The sequence below is a fragment of the Saccopteryx bilineata genome, chromosome 5, assembly GCF_036850765.1.
Source record: "Saccopteryx bilineata isolate mSacBil1 chromosome 5, mSacBil1_pri_phased_curated, whole genome shotgun sequence".
Taxonomy (NCBI): Eukaryota; Metazoa; Chordata; class Mammalia; order Chiroptera; family Emballonuridae; genus Saccopteryx; species Saccopteryx bilineata.
In genome coordinates, this window is record NC_089494.1 from 235,546,018 (window position 1) to 235,564,634 (window position 18,617).

The 18,617-nt window shown below is 42.6% G+C and overlaps 1 protein-coding gene across 36 annotated transcripts in view; it reads right to left on the reverse strand.

The window, feature by feature from the left end:
• The window catches only part of LIMCH1 (LIM and calponin homology domains 1), a 335,363-nt gene that overhangs the window by 47,356 nt on the left and 269,390 nt on the right, over positions 1-18,617 (reverse strand). For 31 of the 36 annotated variants that reach the window (XM_066233748.1, XM_066233764.1, XM_066233762.1 and 28 more), the window contains 5 exons: positions 16,759-16,794; positions 11,870-11,996; positions 9,256-9,413; positions 8,633-9,041; positions 5,258-5,476 (listed from right to left, as the gene is read on the reverse strand). In XM_066233748.1, the coding sequence (XP_066089845.1) occupies positions 5,258-5,476; positions 8,633-9,041; positions 9,256-9,413; positions 11,870-11,996; positions 16,759-16,794 (949 nt within the window). The remainder of the gene's footprint in view (positions 1-5,257; positions 5,477-8,632; positions 9,042-9,255; positions 9,414-11,869; positions 11,997-16,758; positions 16,795-18,617) is intronic. The other 5 variants (XM_066233763.1, XM_066233758.1, XM_066233759.1 and 2 more) reach the window with 1 other exon arrangement.

Below are 18,617 nucleotides of genomic sequence, written 5' to 3' on the forward strand. Positions count from 1 at the left end.
GTCTGTATTTGTGCTGGGACCTGATTTTCTTATAGAAGCTAATATTTTAAAATGAAAAAAAAAAAGTGTTAGGTTTCCACTGGAAACTACCTCAGAGACAAGCAGGAGGAGACAGGGAAACCCACCTGTCCATCTGCTTGGAGTGAACAACACCTGGTCCCCCTCGTGGCCTCTTAGCCCTGTGCCCTCCTCACGGGGTCCTCTTGTGGGCTCCTCCCCACTTGATTTCTGCTCTGCCTAACGTGTGGAATATGGAAATACAGGAATATTCCCAACAGGTAGAACAGCACCGCCTGCCTCCTCCATTTCAATGCAAATCCGACACTTAAGGTCAAGTTCCAAAATCTCCCTCCCGCACAAAACCTTCCTAACTAATCCCAATTTACTTGCTCTCTGAAATCTTACATCCCCTCTGGTCTTTCGATCTTATTCCTAGCACTTAATTAAATACAGTTTTATATACTTTTCTGATTGCTTTATGAAAATTGCTTTCCCAGCAACTTTATGAGTTTCCTTTTCTATTTCAAAAATGGGGCGCAGAATTGGTCCTTAATTCACCCTTATCAGTGAACAAGGTCATTGCCGTCACAAGCTCATTATTTAGAGATGATTCAATGGAGGATGATCTGGAATTTCCGTTATCAGTAGATAGAGCAGGTGCCACCAAAGAATAATAGCAAGCCTGAGTTGATTTAGGAACTATTTCTAAAGTAAGAAAGCCATGGAGACAAGAACTCCCAATGAGAAAGATGAGGTAGAAGGAAATTGAAAAGAGGACATACTGTGTGCACAGAGGTGGTTGTGTCGGCACAACCACCAGAGTGTCACAGAGGCTGACACTCCAACCTCCTCCTGTCCGCACTGAAGTCTCCGGGCCCGTTCCCTGCTGTCCACGGCGCGGTCTGCATTCATGCTCCTGCCTACTGCCGCTTGCCCTTTGAGCAGTTCCAGCTCGCCCTGAAGGAACTGTGACATTTTAGTGGTGGGTGAGACTACTCCTCTGTAAAAAGTGTATCTGTTGGGAATGCAGTTTTTGGAAGAAAGACACTATTTAAAAAGAAGAACACTATTCCTTTGACAGCCCCACAGACCGGGGCAAATGAATTAGAAACAGCAAATCAGGTCCAAGCTGCTATCAAGCCCTGGGAGGCTCTGAAGTGCAGCCCCATGTTTTTTAAGCTGTTCGCCCTATTTTGCGATCAGCAACTAACTCGACCATTTTAGTAGGAATGCATTGGTTGTAACATAGTCAAGAAATGCTTTTCTTGGAATATGGAGAAGGAGGTATAATGGGGAGCAAGTTTACTGGAGAAGAGATTCTTTTCGAATGACTTTTGGGACAACATATTCTGAATCGAAAACTTTTGGTGTCGAGTTGTAAGCAAGTATGAAGAGTGTTTTAATAACGAGCCAAAATTCCATGTAGTACAGCTAACAACTTGGCTTAGAGTCTAATAGATATATACAGGTAGTTACCTACCCAGAAAATAAGGTAGGACTTATTAGTTAATTCAAGAGCCTAAAATACTAGAGACAGGGGAAATAAATGACCTATTCAGAACCACTAGGGTTTATTAAACTAGGAACAACTCCAAACTGGGGAGATCTTCAAAAGCCCGAGAGTCAAGAAAGAGACTCTCGGGTTTTTGCATTAGTTTGGATTTGTACCGCAAGTCTGTCCAGGGTCAGGCTGGTTTCCAAGAGGAAAGTTCACAGGGCCACTTTTTGTTTGGGTTTTCCTTGTTTTACTATATAGACCTCTGAAATAACTTGATTTATTTTCAGATCACCTAATTTTGTTTCTTGTAAAATATGATGTTTTGGGGGATATGTAGGCAATGTGAAATCTCTCAATCCATCTTCTCTTCACCATTAGGGAGTTTAGCAGCACAAGTACTATTAAAGTAGAAAGTGCCTTACATTAACAGAGAATAAGCTATTTTCTTTTCATTTTGATCATTGTAAGAATAACGACATTAGTAATTATTGAGAATGAGCATATTTTAAGGGAGCTTTTACTACTCTAAAAATAAGCAAACAAACCCCCTTTTCTTCTGTTTTAGGAGTCCCATACCTAATACCATAGGTCTGTGTGCAGGATAGGTAAAGCTTTTATCCCCAAAGAGTTAAAAGGTTAGAACAAAAGAGATTAAATGGTTGCTTTAGGGAGTATAGGCCCTATACCAGGCATGGCCAACATATGGCCCACGAGCCGGATCTGGCCCATGTGATGAGTTTATGCAGCCCACAATTAAATTTTTAATATTCTCCGCTACTTTAAAATCTCAGCTACTCAGAAGCGGAAGCGTCTTTGATTATTGGAAATCGAGATATTTAAGAAGTTAGTGATACGTGGAAAAGAATTCTGTGTGTGACTAATCTAGGGTTAACTTCCAATAATTGATCGAATAGATTCACAATACTTCTTTATTTTTAAAAAAATTCCATTATAAAGATTTACAACTTTTGTACTAGTCTGTACTCGATATGAACTGTTTGACGTTTAGCGACAATGTGAAACCCACATTCTTTTAGGTGGAGTTTGCCAGTGCGCACCCAAGGTCAAACAATTCATTATTTTTGTGGTCAAGTGTGCTGAATCAAGTGGCATTGTAGCATAGACAATAGCTGCAGTTGATAACTGAAAATGTGTCCAGGCTGTTTGTAAAATGAAATAATTGTTTTATTTGCGATATAATCCCTTCAAGCTCATTCTATTCATTAAATACTGTTTCGATTGAGATACAGTTTGGATATTTATATGGTATGTAATTGTATTTTTATTAAAAAATATTTTTATTAAAAATTTTTTCACTCACATTCATAAACAAATTACATAATAAAATTTTGTTTACTTAAACAAATCGTTTTTGTATTTAACATTTTTTTAATTTTAATATTTTGTCTGGCCTGTGAAAAAAGTTTTCTTTATAATCTGGCCCGGGGGCAAAAACTGTTGGCCGCACCTTCCCTATACCATCTGTTCTCTTCACTTATTCCTCTTACTTCTGTCAGGAATAAAGTCTGTTTAGCCAGGGGCAGGGTTTCCTCCAAATGCAAACAACAAAATGGTCTGAAGGCAGAACTAGTAAGAAGCAGAGAGTAACTGCCCAAGAGCAGAGCCCTTGGGATTTGTTCTCATAAGTAACCTGCTGGGCCTGAGTAAGTCCTGTGCACTTCTGCAACATGGCAAGTGTTGTGTGACAAGTGTGGCAGCTATAGTGTGGCTTTTCCAAAGCACAGTGAGAAAGAGCCATGATTGCAGTATGTGCAAAGGGCCTGCGACTGATGGACAGAGCAACCAATTGGAGTAACAGAAAAAGGTTTGTGAAGGGGGCTTCGAAAATGCTCATCATAAGTGTGGCAAAAGAGAAATAAAAACAGAATTACTAACTGTTCCAATATTGTCATGTCTAATTAGTTTTGGGAACATCTAATTTAAGAGCCTAAGTTAATGTTGACTCTACCAGTAAAGTTCCCATGCTTACTAGCAGAACTCAATATTTCACCTCATGATAATCTGTAAGAACTCTTCAGAGAGGGTAACATGCACATGAAAAGTCAAGTGAAATTCCAGGCGGAGAGACCCAGCATTTGCCTGGATCATAAAACCTTGCTCCAGAAGACCCGTGACTATGTTACCAAGGTGAGAAAATTATTTTGGTCTATTCCAGCTTGAATCTCACAGGGCTTGAGCTCTGTGTGGAAGAATGACATCCTCTCAGGTTCTCTAAGAAAACATACTTTATTCTTCAGAAGACAAATCCTAGAGATAAGGAAAAAGGCTATTCTACCTGCTGGGGCGGGAGGGTGGGGGTAGCTAGCTGGGTCATCTAGCTCTGCCCTGTAGCTGGGAGATTTGTTTTCCTCAGGACCAAACCTTCCCAGGCATGGGCGGGGTGGGGGAATCATGACAATTTCCCCCATCCTTCAGGGTTCCAACCCAGACACTGTAAATTAAAACTGCATCATCAGCTTCTCGTGAGAATGAGCAGGGCTGAACAAAGCCCAACTTGCACCCCAAAAGCTGGACTGCATCTGTGGTAGGAAATTTGGGTTTGATCAGCACGAGCCTTCTGGTGTGAAATCTAAGAATGTGTAATCCTACGTTGGTATTTTATAGTCTAAAGCAGCAAGTATATTGTTCTTTTGAGTTTTCTTTTTGGCTGTTCTTGAATTATCTTACACTTTTTGGCTTGGCTGTTCAATGGTGCTTCTAATTACTCTGAATTTAAGCAGTTAAGCTAATAAAAATTAGTTTGATATAGAATTTTTTTAATTAATAAAAAAAGCTTCCCTTTTAGACATATTATCAAGGATGGAAAGCCAAGGTCTGATAGAAGCAGTTATTTTCAAATTGTATTAACACATCTGACGGGGTCCTAAACAAACAGAAAAAAAAAGGCTATAAAAGATTTATTTGTTTTTCTACAACGCTAGACACCACTCATGTGAAGACAAGAAAAAATTTTCCTTATTCATAATTTATATGATACCTTCTATTATACCTCCTGTCAGTTGAACTGTTCGGCCTCCACTCCAAACTCATATGTTAAAGTCATAACTGTTACCTAGTCCCTCAGAATGTAATATTTGAAATTAGGGTTGTTGCCGATGTAATTAGATAAGATGAGGTCAAGAGGGTGGAGCCCTAATCCTGTATGAGCAGGGTACTTATAAAAGGGGAGAGATGGACACATCATGCACACAGGGAGAGCAGCAGGTGAAGATGAAGGCAGAGCAGGGTGACTTGTCTACAAGTCAAAGAGCAGCAAAGATTGCTGGTCGCCACCAGGAGCCAGCTTCTCCCTCACAGCCAGCAGAAAGAAGCGACCCTGCCAACAGCTTCTAGCCAGCAAGACTCTCGAGTTTTTTGAGAGAGAGAGAGAGAGAGAGAGAGAGAGAGAGAGAGAGAAGAAGAAGGGGAGGGGGGAGAATCAATTCATTATTCGACTTAGTTGTGCTACTGATTACTTCACATATGTGCCCTGACCAGGGCTCGAGCCAGCAACTCCAGGATCAAACTGGTGACTCTGGCACTCCAGGACGAGGCTCTATCCACTGCGCCACTGGCCATGGCTCAGACAACTAATCTTTGTTGTTTAAGCCACCCCACTGGTGGTACTTTGTTAGGGCAGCCCTAACAATAGACTCACAGAGAAAGATACGGGTCATCATCCAGACCTACTTCTTTTTGAAAGCAGGTTCTTTCACAATGGAAGTACTCCAAAGAGGGGAAAAAAGGTTTGGGTCTTACCGTCAGTTTTTGGGAAACAGAATTTGGCTTCTTTATGTTGATCTCAATGCTATTGTTATCTTGTTTCAGCTCCACTGGGGACTCATGCACTCTGGCCACACCTTCGAACATCTGGGATTTGGTTAATGAGGGAGCAAGTGCCACCGTGGGACACTCTCTTTCCTTCTCATCCTCATCACCATGAACTGTTTCTCCATTCATGCTGACTTTCCCATCTACCTATAAAAACCAGAATGAACAAAAACACACGCTATTCCCCAAAGAAAGACTGTAACAAAACAACACATTCAGAATCACCTTAAAACATTATCATTCGATAATCAGATCCAACAAAGAATAACATCTCTTACATGCTTTGACTAGTTCTAGAGATGGAGACTCATATAAATGTTATATTTGAGGTCTATTTTAAAAGGGATTCCATCTTCTCAGGCCACTTCACATTAAATTATCTTTCATGTTCACCTTTCTTGGGGTGTGTTTTTATTTTAAAGCATAGAAAAATCAAGCAAATGTATGTGTAAATACATGCCACATCAATTGGCTTCCAGTAATTCTTCATTTAAGTTCTGACTGTTATTCCATACTTTTGAGGGTTTTTTTTTTACTTGTTAGCATATAAATTAGGTAGAACCCCTCACAGATCAGGGTTATTTGACAGGTTCTCTATCCCGTAGGGGTGGGTAAAACGGGCACTTTCCTGACACCACTGTGGATGGCAGGGAAGCTAATGCTTGCTGTGTTACAGAAAATCCCTACTTCTGGTTAATTTTATAATCCCAACTTTTTCAATGGCCGAGCACATAGAAATATTTTTGTTTTGCACCCATGTCTAGGAAAAGTGGTGAGAGCAAAAAAAGAAGAAGTAGAGAGAGAGAGGTTAGGCTGGCTTATTGAAAGGCATCTATAAGTGTCTGTCTTGAAGTTTGAAGCCATATAAGACATAATTATGAGGAAGCTCCGTAGCTCAATGGCTTCAGATTAAGTTCTGGCCCTACAACCTGGTAGCCATGTTCTCTTTAACCTCATTTCCTCATCTGCAAAATTTATAAAAATAGTATCTCCTTGTCAGGGCTAGTATGGTGATTTTTATGGATTAATATATGTGCGGAGTTTAGAGCAGCACCTGGCCCATGTTAAGTATGTTAACATTAGTTATTATTATTGCTAGGACTTCTAAAATTTTTCAAAAGGAGTAATGGAAGGCAAGATATTCACCCACGCCAGTGGTTTGCACACTCTATTGTCTATAATCCATAAGGAAGAAATTGAAATCACAACTAAGTGCACACAAATATAACTGAAACCAGTTTCGTAAAACAAATTTAGCTTTATTGTGTGTGATGTAGTTGGCATTTTTTTTTTTTACTGTATTCTATTCTATGTCATTTTTAATAAAATGTTGATCTCAAACCACTAAATTGACTCATAACATAGGAGCAGGTGGCAACTCTTAGTTTGAAAACACCACAATTAAATTATTTCATTTGATCTTCCTTTACTCTAACCCTGTGGTACTGGAAAACTGAGCCTAAATTCCCTGCCTCCGTGCCCAGCCACCCTCCCCAGAATGAACACACACACACACACACACACACACACACACACCCCTTAGCTCCCATCCTGGCATTATCTGGTAACAACTGTTTATTTACATATTGCCCTTGATCACAAGTGGGCCCACACACTCAGTGGTGGGGCTGTGTGTGAATAAGGCTGACAGCCACCAAGGCCTTTGAGGAGTCAAAGGTTCACTGGTGGTCAAAAGCGACGCCCAGCTTTCAAAGGAACTCTACTCAAGTTGTTCAACCCATTTCTCCACGAACACTCTTCCTCTGGGGCCTCTGCACTGTCTTGCCACACAGTAAGGACCTGGCTTTTCTCAGGGCTACAGTCTTGCCATGAAGTCATCTGCCCTAATACTTCTGTTTAAATGATACTAGGGCACTGTTTTTATAAATGAGGGGAACTGGACATCTAGATTATCTGATCGGATGCCTTGGACACCAAGTTAAATAAATGTATTCCCTACTTCTGTTCTGAGTCACCTGAACATCAAACCGTTCATGATGAAATACTACAGACAGTTCCCTGTCGTGGGTCCCGGTGCAGGGGAGCTGGGCAGCACTCGGGTGAGCGCCCAGCATGCACGGTGCGTGCGTATCTGTGCATGTGTGAGTCTGCACGGTGAATGGCTCATCTTCTCAAGAACAGCTCCCCTGTTTACTCAATAAGCACATGCTGAGTGCCTACTGTGTCCTGGGTACCTATGCCCATCTCTCAGGACAAAGCTGTGACCAACAAAGACACAGCCCCAGCCCTTCAAGGGCAAACATCTCAACTCAAACCAGATGAGACAGGCTCGACATTTTTCTTTTGTTTTATGAAAGCCCAAGGCACAGATTTCAGATACATTCAGAGTCACTTAAGCAAAAGCCAGGAAGTGTGGTTTGGTTTCCTCTGAAATTCAATAGGAAGATACCAAGCATCACATTGCTCAATTAGTTTGGTTCAGCAAACTTTCTTTATAGTCACATGTCCATGCCTCCTCGTAATGAATTCCACCTCTGTCTTCTATTACAGACCCATGTGGTGTGCAGGGGCAGCGAGAGCTGATTTTTCTTTGTAGTCAACAGAGCTTATGACAAAGGATGAGTGGCCCCTCATAATGTGAGGGAAAATACTGGAATTTGAGAAAGTGAAGAGATATTTGGTTGTCATATGTTCTTTGGTACTGGAACATTATTTTACACATTTGTTGGGGGGAAAAAAACAACCTAGTTTCTTTCTACTTAAAAATATTTCAAAAATCTGTTTCATTCCAGGACTAAGAACATCCCATATTTCCACATGTTCCCTGCATTTTTTTTTTCCTCAACTGTTGCCATCTTTTTGGATATAATGTCAATTCTTCCTTTAAAAGAGGCAGCTATATACACTTCTATTTAAACAAAGGCAATTAAAATTTTGTTTTGAAGAGTTTGCGATACCTTCAGATGACTGGAGATACCTCGGCTGCTACTCAATTCATGTTTGTGACCACTGAGATAGAGAGACTGCCATTATATCAAGTTTAAAAACTGACTTTGCTCATGGAAATGACTTAGACATCAGTCTCATCGGAGCCCATCCGTATGAACAGCAGCAACTGAGGGGAACCATCTCTCGCTAACCGTTTGCAAACCAAACCTCAGAGATACATAAGCTTCGCAATTGTAAACGTTAACACATTTTGCTTTTTTCTGCATTTTCTTTTGCAGTCAAAAGCAAAAAATAAAAATTAAAAAAAATTGCATTTTCCTGAGGCAAGACGCATCTTTACATCAACTATCTGGAAGCTCAGGTTTGGCTCTGCTCTTAAGGAACGCCTCCTACCTTAAAGGTCTTCAGAACCTCTTGAGAGTTTTTGGGCTGGGAGTAAGGCTTGGGTGTCAGCATAGGCACTGCTTTGGGGGAGACAGTTTTGCTTGGAGACCCACTGCCTGCTGACGTGCTGGTATCCAGAATGCTGGTACGCGCGATGGTGGTTTCCACGGTGGCAGTGAATTTGGGCGGAGGCAGTGACTGTTGTCGTAGGTATTTCATGGGGTTGGGGTCGATCGGGAAGGTGGATAAGTTTGGCTCTGTTGAATGGCTTCTTTCCAGGATTTTTGGCATCTCCAAGCGTTCAAGAACAGCCTCGCTGATGGTGAACCTCTCGATGTACTGCTGGAGGATCCCCTCCGCCTCCTCCTGGGACCGTGCGTTCTTATACGCCTCGTGTAGCTCCCTCTCCCTCCGCTCTCTGCAGCATGGAAAAGGGAGAGAGAAGCAACAACACCAAAGTCAACAACAGCCACAACTATTGCAAAGAAGGCCTCGGTAGGAACCAAGGCAGAGCAGAAGGGACAGTGGAAGGAGTGTACAGTTCTGGTGTCAGAGCCTCTGCGATAACCAACGACTTTTAGGAAAAGCACATCTAGATAACCACGCATTAAACAACAACAGAAAGAACCCACTTTTCTTGGACAATTTCTCTGTAGGTTTTGATGCTTTTCCTTCGTTCACTTGTCCCATCCTCTCCAGCCAGTAACTTCTCCATTTTTTTCCTTTCTTCCTCTTTCTTGATTAAGTCCTGAGAAGCACTTCTTCTACGGCTCTTCCAACGAGCCAGGTCCTGTGGGGGTGGGTTTGGGGGAAAGAGAATATACTGTTTCAGGCTTGCACATAATTCCATTTCTACTCTTTGGGGTTCAGTGAGCACCGACGACGGGCCAGGCACTAGGATAGGGCATTCCTGCCCAATCCAGTGTAAGTCTGGCCGGAACAAACGCCTCCAAGGCGGGAAGCCCTCCAGAGCAGGGCAGCACATGTACTCAAACATGGCCATGGGAAACTTGCGATCATATTCCATGTCAGTTGCCAAATTTTAAAGTATTGCCTCACAGAGGATTAGAGGAAACTTCATTTCTTGCTATTTATGACTTCTGCATTGAGAGTGGACTTGTTGACAACACAATGGTAGGAATTAACCGCAGACCTACACAATGTCCTCAGGGAAGGAAGAAAAGGCAGAACAAAAATTGGCTTTGGGAGTCTCACAGAACCGATGATTCTCTATGTATGAATTCTTCTGATCCTTACAACAAACGCACCACAAGTCCTACAGGCAGTTATGGCACAAAACAAAGGGTTAGGGCTCCGGAGTCGGATGGGTGGGGCTGCGGCTTGGGAAACGAAGCTAGCTCTAGCTCTTGCATGCTCTGGGATCACAGGCACGTTTCTCAGCCTCTCTGTACCTCAGTTTCCTCATCTCTGAAATATGGATAATAACAACACTGACTCTTACAAGCCTATGGTGAGGGTTAAATGAGGTAGTGTATATAGGGTGCTCAATATACTGTAAACATATTATATTTTATTATTATTACATTTTATTGACTTTGGAGAAGTTGACCCTTTTGACTAATGGTATGTTTGCAGTTGCTACCTTGGAGCACTCTAGAGCAGTGTTTTTCAACCAGTGTGCCGCAGCACACTAGTGTGCTGTGAGACATGGTCAGGTGTGCCGTGGGGAAATTAAACATGGGTCCTCAAACTACGGCCCGCAGAGGCTATTTATCCGGCCCGCCGCCAGCCGCCTCCATCTGAACATAAACATTCCCCTCATAATCCCTCCAGCTATCAGCAACAGGAAGAGTGGAGGCATAGGGAATGCTCATTGACCAATCACCTTCTAGGATTCATCCCGACCACTAGCGATGAACCAATAGTAGGCCGCCTCTCATCCACACCCAGGAAGGTCCCCGCTCAGGCAGCCATGCACTTGTCATTATATTTGGCCGCAGCGAGTAGTTGAAGCTGCTAATCCTCCCCATGGTCCCGATTTCTAATCCTGGTCAGGACTGGAGGTAAATGTTGCCACCACTAGATGAAGCCTCAGCCTCAGCTGGTTATGTCTATCCTGATGGTGTATATAGATATTTGACCTTTTTCTTTTTAAGAGAGACCCCTGCAGAGGGTGATATACAATGCATCACAATGTTATCTAACTTTAAAGCTAAAGTTTGCTGATCTTCCTTTGGACAGTTTTTGGTTATCTGTTGCCAAGGAGTTCCCCATTCTGGCCAACAAAGCTATTTTGACATTGCTCCCGTTTTCAACCACATATCTATGTGAGCTGAGCTTCTCAAGCTTGACTGCGATAAAAACTAAAACCAGAGAGAGACTGAGAACTGTTGAGGAAGAGCTTCGTGTGTGTCTTTCTACCATTCCTGCCAGGATATCCCTTTTGTGTTCATCGAAACAGGCCCAGGTTTCACACTAAGTGAGTATAAATACATTTAGAAACTATATTATTAACTATATGTATAATATGTACTGTGTTAGAGTGTCATTTTGTGTCATTTTGGTAGGTGGTGTGCCCCAGGATTCTGTAAATGTAAAAAATGTGCCGTGGCTCAAAAAAGGTTGAAAATCACTGCTCTAGAGGACTGAGTGAAATAATTCCCTTTTCCTCCGCTCATCCCTGTCTGCAAGCTCTTCCCCTGCCCAGGATCTCTGCTCTCAGCGCTCATCGGACTCCGGAGGCCCCTCCCCTCATCCCCCCCCCCCCCCCACAAGCTGTGTGACTCTGGGCAAGTTGCTTAGCTGTTCTGGGACTCATCTGTGGAGCTGAGGATAACTGTTGCTAGCTCACTGAGTTACTAAAAGGATTAAGGAATTATTACACGCACAGCACTTAGAACCGGTTGCTGGTATGCTTTAAATGCTGGCAATTATCGCTGTCATCGTCATCATTATTATTCATTTCAAATACTGTATATCACCTAAAAAGACAGTGCCCTCTTCACTTCTCCATCTCCTGCCAGTTGTTTCCTGCTGGCTCACCCCTCCTGGGTGGCCCACCTTCAAGCTAGGATGCACTCTTCGCCCTTCATGTTGCTATTAACCTTCCTTTAATTCCCACGTTTACTGTGTCGCTGTTTAAAAGTCTCTAGGGCTTCTCTTCCCCTGCATGGATGGCTTTCAAGTCCAGGTCTCCCCACCCCACCTGATTTTCTGCTACAAAGGGCGTCTAACCCACGGTGCCGGATAGCCTCCCCGTGGCCAGTGCTCTTGGCCGGCACTCACATCTTGCCATTTGTCGTCCTCTTCCCGCAGCTGGTTATTGATCATTTGCAGCTGCTCCTGGCGGGCCCTGCTGTGCGGCTGCACTGCAGCCTCCTCCTCGCACCGCATGTCAAACATACTCGTGCTCCTGAGTGTGGAGAGAGCAGAGACAAAAAGGCACGGGGATCAGCGCCCGCCGGCCCTGCGCGTTCTGGGCCGTTCTGCCGCGTGGGGGTGCTACCGCGTTTGGAAAATTGTCCCTCTTCCTCCACCGCCTAGGGCAGCCAAGCATCATAGTCGGTCCCCTCCCTCCACCAGGAGCGTGCACGCCAGCACCCCCACCTATTCTTCTTTTGCAGCAAAAGCCAATATGTGACCATCTGTGTCTTCAGCGAGCATGGGGTCAATAGAATTTTACATGGAGGCGCCAAAGTATGTTTAAAGAAGAGCTAGAAAGGCTCCTCTCATTTGGAAATGTATTAGAAAATAAAAACAGGGAATTAGAAGGTTTAACTTAGGGAGAATTTGTGAAGAAGGAGGGTAGTGTTCCATATAGCGAAACTGTATTAAAAGAAATGCTTCTTTGTATAAAGGCCTAGCTTAAAAACCATCTACATTTACTGAGGCAATCTCTCCATTTAAAAAAATATATATATCACATGGCCTTAAGTTTAAGACACCCACGTTTTCATATTGCACTATTTTCTGAATTTTGGATACATGCAACAACCACGCGTTAGTGATGCATGCTTGATATGCTTATTTCTATTTTCTATAAAACTGTAAATTGATAGTGCAGTTCATGATGGTATCTTGCAATCAAGAAAATAAGGTATTTTATATTAAGATTAATGAATAAAATATATAAATCAGTATATACTTTGTATTCTAATATTTTCACAATCATTTTACTTTATTTTTGCCAGGATACCTCTAAATTTACTCTTTCAAAAAAATAGGGAAAACCATTTTAGGAGCTTATTAAATGGTAGACAAGACCATAGGTCTTTCCTATGATGCTTATATAGACCTTTTTTCCAACAAAAGCTTAAGCAGCAAGATGACAATAGAAAAAAAAAAAAAAGAAATGCAAATCCCTCCCCCCCTTTTTTTAAATCCCAAAGAAATGATGACCTTTGGGACCAAGTGGGTTATGGAGTCCCAAAATCAAGAAATGGGGGGGGGGTCTTTTAAAGCTCCTTCTAAGGACAGAAGACTACGACAGTCCAGTTTTGAAACCAGCTTTAACACAAAGAAAAAGAAAAGCCGTGCACTTAGACCCCAACTAATCCCAGACCTCGTCAGTGATGTCCAGAACGGTTACCGCGTGGCCAGACAAGGAACAATGGCGGCATCACTGGATGGGGGTGGGCTCCTCAGCAGACAGCTCTCTGGGAGGGAAAAGGACCCCCCCACCCCCCGGCAGTGGCTGCCGACCTTTATTTCAATCCACTTGAAATGAATCTGCAAGGGTGTGTGGGTGCCTCTCCCCTCTCTAGATGTTGGACAATTTAAGTCTGACTTAAGAGAGCTAAAACTGAAGACTAGACTTGTAATCTCTGTTCCCCGAGAGTATTACAATCATCTGACTGCATAGAGGATCTTTCATCTGAGGCTGCTCTTAGATCAGATACCACACACCACCGTGTGAAGGCGGATCGTGTTGATGGTGGGAGCCGTGCCTTCCAGATAAACTGTAGTCCTCATGAGGTAGAAGGGACTGCAGTTTTTTTTCATTTATACTGTTTATTAATGTTTAGGCAAGATTTAGGAATTTGCTATTAGGTAGAAAACTCTAATCCATGTTTTCTGAACTTCATGGATCAAAAGTCACTGAAGTAGGCTTTCCAGAAACAGAGCGAAATTCATCCCATTCCTCCTCTCAGAGTTAAAAAAAGAAAATCTTACCTTGAAATATATTCAATTCAGTCAGTTCATCTTTTAAGGCACCTCAGTGTGTGTAGAGATCTTAGCAGATAAAAATCTCTCCCACCTGGGCCTTTTCTGTAATCTATTCAGTAGTTGGCAGATTGTGGAAGCAGAAAAGGAAAAGGTCCTTTCATTCACCTTTGCCATCTATGTAATTTCTAGAGGGCAGAATTTCGGGTTGGGCCTCAGTGGGTGGCCAAACTGCCAGGTGTGCTTCTGGGAGCTCAGAAAGAAAATGGCAGCCTTCTCCAAGATTGGGAATTGCTTATCTCACTCGACAGACAAAGAAGACAAAAGCAAGGCCTTCAAATCTGACTTCTTCTGCCCTGAGTTCCTATCTCCATCCCATCATGAAGTTCTAACTGCCTCAGTCCAAATGTGGCAAAAAGCTGGTTAGTGAAATAAAAAGAGAAACTTCTGTTTGTATTCTCATATAACAGGAAGTCCTGGGGTTTTTTTTCTAGAGTTTTTTTTTTTTAAAGAAATACCAGCAAACTGGCCAAAATCAAAAGAAAGAAACAATGAAACTACGAGCAATATCTTTAGGCCATTTTTACAAAGAGGAACTAAGCAAGCTAAGAATTGAAAATACTAGACAGAAAACAGGCTAAGTCACCATTCAGAAAATGTTCCCTAGTTCAGAGATTGGACCTAGCCTCCAAAATGAAGAAGTGTGTGTCCAGCGATGGGGTGGGGGAAATCTGGAAGAAACTCAGGTTCTAGAACATTAACGGGGCTTGCACTAAACCATCCGTCTCAACACAATAAGCCGTGCCCTTGGGCTGCCGGGCCAGGGACCCTGGCTGCAGAGCCTGGGAGTCCCTCCTGGTGGTGGGTTAGCATTTTTGAGGGCCAGGATTAAATTACCTCAAGGGGAGGCTGGAAATCGTTTCTGGGCCAAATCCAAGATAAGGGAATTAAGAATAAGATGGCCTATGACTCTCACAGTGTACAGGCTCTGACCGCGGGGAGGTGGGGGGGGGGGGGGGGGGGGAGGCAGGAAATGAGGAACAGGGCCAGGAGGTGGAATTCAGTCTACGAACACATTGTTGGCTTGTCAGGAGGTGGAAATCTGTTTGCCTGTGTGGTAGGTCTGCCCCTGACCTGCATTTTTCTAAGGGCACATATATTTTTGATTGGGCTGTATTTTAACAATGTGTCGATTATGAATAAATAGAGTCCATGCCAATGAAAAAGGGAGATAGTGAGGTAATAAACTAAACATAGTATGAAGTTCTATTTATAATGTAAACTCCCGATATAAACTCCTCGTTTTGTTCCTCCTGTGATTTCATATAAATTGTGTCTACTCCAAGGAGGAAACTTGGTACGTTTGATCTTCCTAGATAAGACATCTAGAGAAGAAGCTCCTTCTACTCCTTTTATTTCATAAGGCAGCTTTTTGTAAACTTAGGGAAGGAGTAAAGGGAGTTCCCAATCTCACTCCCTTTAAAAAAAAAAAAAAAAAAAAGCATTGACTCCTCCCGTGGGTGAGCTTCCATATTGAGGTACAGGCAAAACCCCAAAGCTCTTTAATAGAGCTCTTTCCTTTCACTCGTTAGGATTTCCCAGAGATCTAGCTCCAGCAAATTGCACGGTGTCTTTGCACGGATGACGAATAAATCCATTCTATCAAAATATTTTTTTAAGCGAATCAAAGTCATGCTTTGCCTATCAATCTTATGTAATCCTCCTTTCAGTGAATGTTAAATACTGCCACTGCAGATTTTAGAAGTAATAACCAGGGCTGAGTTTTATAGACTCCTTAACTCCATGCAGTCAGCCAAGCTCAGGTTGGTTTTGAGACCCCACGGAGCACTCAGAGATCGCACGTTGGACATTGACATCCTTGGTGCCAGCGTCAGACCACTTAGAACTTCGAGTACAAACTGAACTGACATCTTGAGCACAAACGTGGGGGGAAAAAAAGCACAATTTGAAGACAATAAGATCTGGCTGTCATTGCCGTTGGTGGAGAGGACAGTTGTGTGTTCTCTGCCATGATCTGGATTCCTCACATGGAAACTGTGGCTCAGGGCAGGACGACAGGACAGGGGAGGTGGGGCTCACTCTCCAGAGAAGCCGGACTCCCACGAGACCACAACACGCCTCTCGCAGAGGAAAGACACCAGGCTCAGCGGGTGACTGATGGCAGAATTCGGTATTAATCATGCTTTTTAAACGCAAATCACTCCCATCTGAGGAAGCTAGTACCCTGCTAAGAACACTCTGGCCTTAGATACGCGGTTCAGAATTCTCCATGTATGGGAAATCCATTTCTGAACTGGAATTAATGCGGTCACAAATGGGAAAGTATGGATGGATTCTTCTCAAACTCGGAGGTGAGGTGGGACTGGTCGTGAACCTCTGAGCGGAGTGGAAGCCAAGCAGCAGGGAGAGGAAGCCCAAACCCTTTTTCAAAGCCTGACCCCTGGCTGTGCCACAGAACCTGACTGAAACCTTAACATTTTGGTGTCAGGCATCCCACAGTTTATATATTACTCCAACCTGGGAGGAACTTGGGCTTCTGAGTCCCTAATTAGTGGTTTGGGATTTATTTTCTTAGTTTAAAAAAATTGTGGCCACGAGAATGGCTGCTTTTTTGTTAACTCCAAGCCCTAACATCTCAAGAATTAAAGGCAAATGCAGAACCCTGCTTTAATAATTCCATGATTCAGAAGGGTTACCAACATCCACACGGTAACAAGAACAACTTTAACATGCCCTGTCTATGAAAAGCAAATGTTAAGTCTTAAGCAGCAGCTGTGTATTAGAATCATGCTTCAGTTGCTTTTTCATTCATCTCTCCTGCACAGAACATATGTTCTGCATTCCAACTTCAAGCGCTTTTTGAGGCTGTACAAGTTGGTTAGCTATTCAGTTCATTGTTGTACCAATTGCATTTCCATTAGTGGTAAGTATTGAAGGCATGCAGTTTAGGCTAGTAATTAATGTATTCCTATGAATACAAGTCAACTTACTCTGCGTCATCAGACACAGCAGTTCTTGGACCGTATCTATAAGACCAAATACAAAATTAGAGTATTGGTAAGACAAGGGTAACACTGTAACCAACCTGAAAAGAAAAACTGCTGGTGAAATGCATATGCACCAAACCTGTTTTTGCTGATCATACCTGGAAGAGAAGTGTCATTACACAATTAACAATATTCATTAACTGCTGAAAATGAAAAGGACATCTTGACAGTTCTAAAGAATGCAAAATGTGTATTAAATGAAATGAAACTAATCCCTACAGTGCCCTCAAAAAAATAACCCGCTCAATATAAAAACAAAAAAAAAAGGCTTAAGTGCAACCCACAATGTTTAGAGAAGGCAGCTTAAAAAAACCTAAATCTACATTACAGTTGCTCATGAACAGTTAAACTGTTCATGCCTTGCATTGGGCCATAATGGGCTGTAATAGACACCCACAGTGGAAGCATGTGCTTACTGGCACCTTCCCTGATGTGTTAATGCACTTGCACAAATGACATCAAAGAGCGTTTCTGCAGTTTTCTGAAAGCAAACCAGAACTCCTACCAGAACCCCAATCAATGCCTTTTCTGCATGCATTTGACAAAAACCACAATTCCTAGAAAACTGGCAGCCTTACTCCAAGCCGGGCTTGAGTGATATTCCATCGCTTGAGACACCAAAGATTTGTCTTACCATCTTTTATAGTCTTCTGATTGTTTTGATCTACAAAGCTGTGCCCTCTGCGATAGAGGCACTTTAAGTTTTAATGTGTTTGATAAAGCAAAGGAAAAAGTCAAGTTAGAAAACAAAATAAGAACTATAGAAGGGTATATTTTAAGCACATTTTAAAAGTGCAGCTCCCACAAATGCCTGTCTCCTCCGCAAAGGGGAATTTTAAGAGAAGGTTCTTTCTTATGCCCTAGAAGACGGTTCAGTTCTGCATTCTGATGGTGGGTAAAGAATTATTTGAGTAAAGAAAAATTGCCCTGCTTTCAGTTTCAATAAGTTAAATTGTGGGGCTTTCAGCAAAAATTACCCGATCCCATGTTTAGTTTCATAACATTAATTTACTATAGGGAAAAGAGTAATTTCTAAAGCTCACTTCCTATAACCTTGGAAAAAACACCCCAGAATACATGGTGTACACACACATACACATCCTTGTCTCTTATGCTTTTTATCATTCTGGACCAGTCTGCATTCATTGAAAATTATTTTCATTCATAGTGAAGGCAATCACACCAGTGCAGAACCCAAAGTTATCTGTTGCAAAGGCCAAAAACTAGACAAGAAAGGGTTTGTGGATGTTTCTCTTCTGGTGGTAAGACTCTTTCTCCATTTCGCCAGGGGGCAGTTTCAAAGGGTGCTAACATTTAATCTGATACACTCAATTTTCCAAAAACACCACGACATTGAAGCAGAGGACCAGTGGATTCCTGCACATTGAGAGAACGAATAAACAGCATTAATTTTGAAGACTGGATGTTTCCCAGTTAATTAATAGGCCTTTTGGACTAGACATTTAAATATAGTGTACTCTAACTTATCTATATTAGAGAGCTGAGAATTTATTCCTAATGGATGGTTAATGTAGAAATAATCAACTAATAGTCGGTTATGGACCCTGGCCAGTTGGCTCAGTGGTAGAGCATCGGCCTGGCGTGCAGGAGTCCCGGGTTCGATTCCCAGCCAGGGCACACAGGAGAAGCGCCCATCTGCTTCTCCACCCTTCCCCCTCTCCTTCCTGTCTGTCTCTCTCTTCCCCTCCTGCAGCCGAGGCTCCATTGGAGCAAAGTTGGCCCAGGTGCTGAGGATGGCTCCATGGCCTCTGCCTCAGGCACTAGAATGGCTCTGGTTGCAA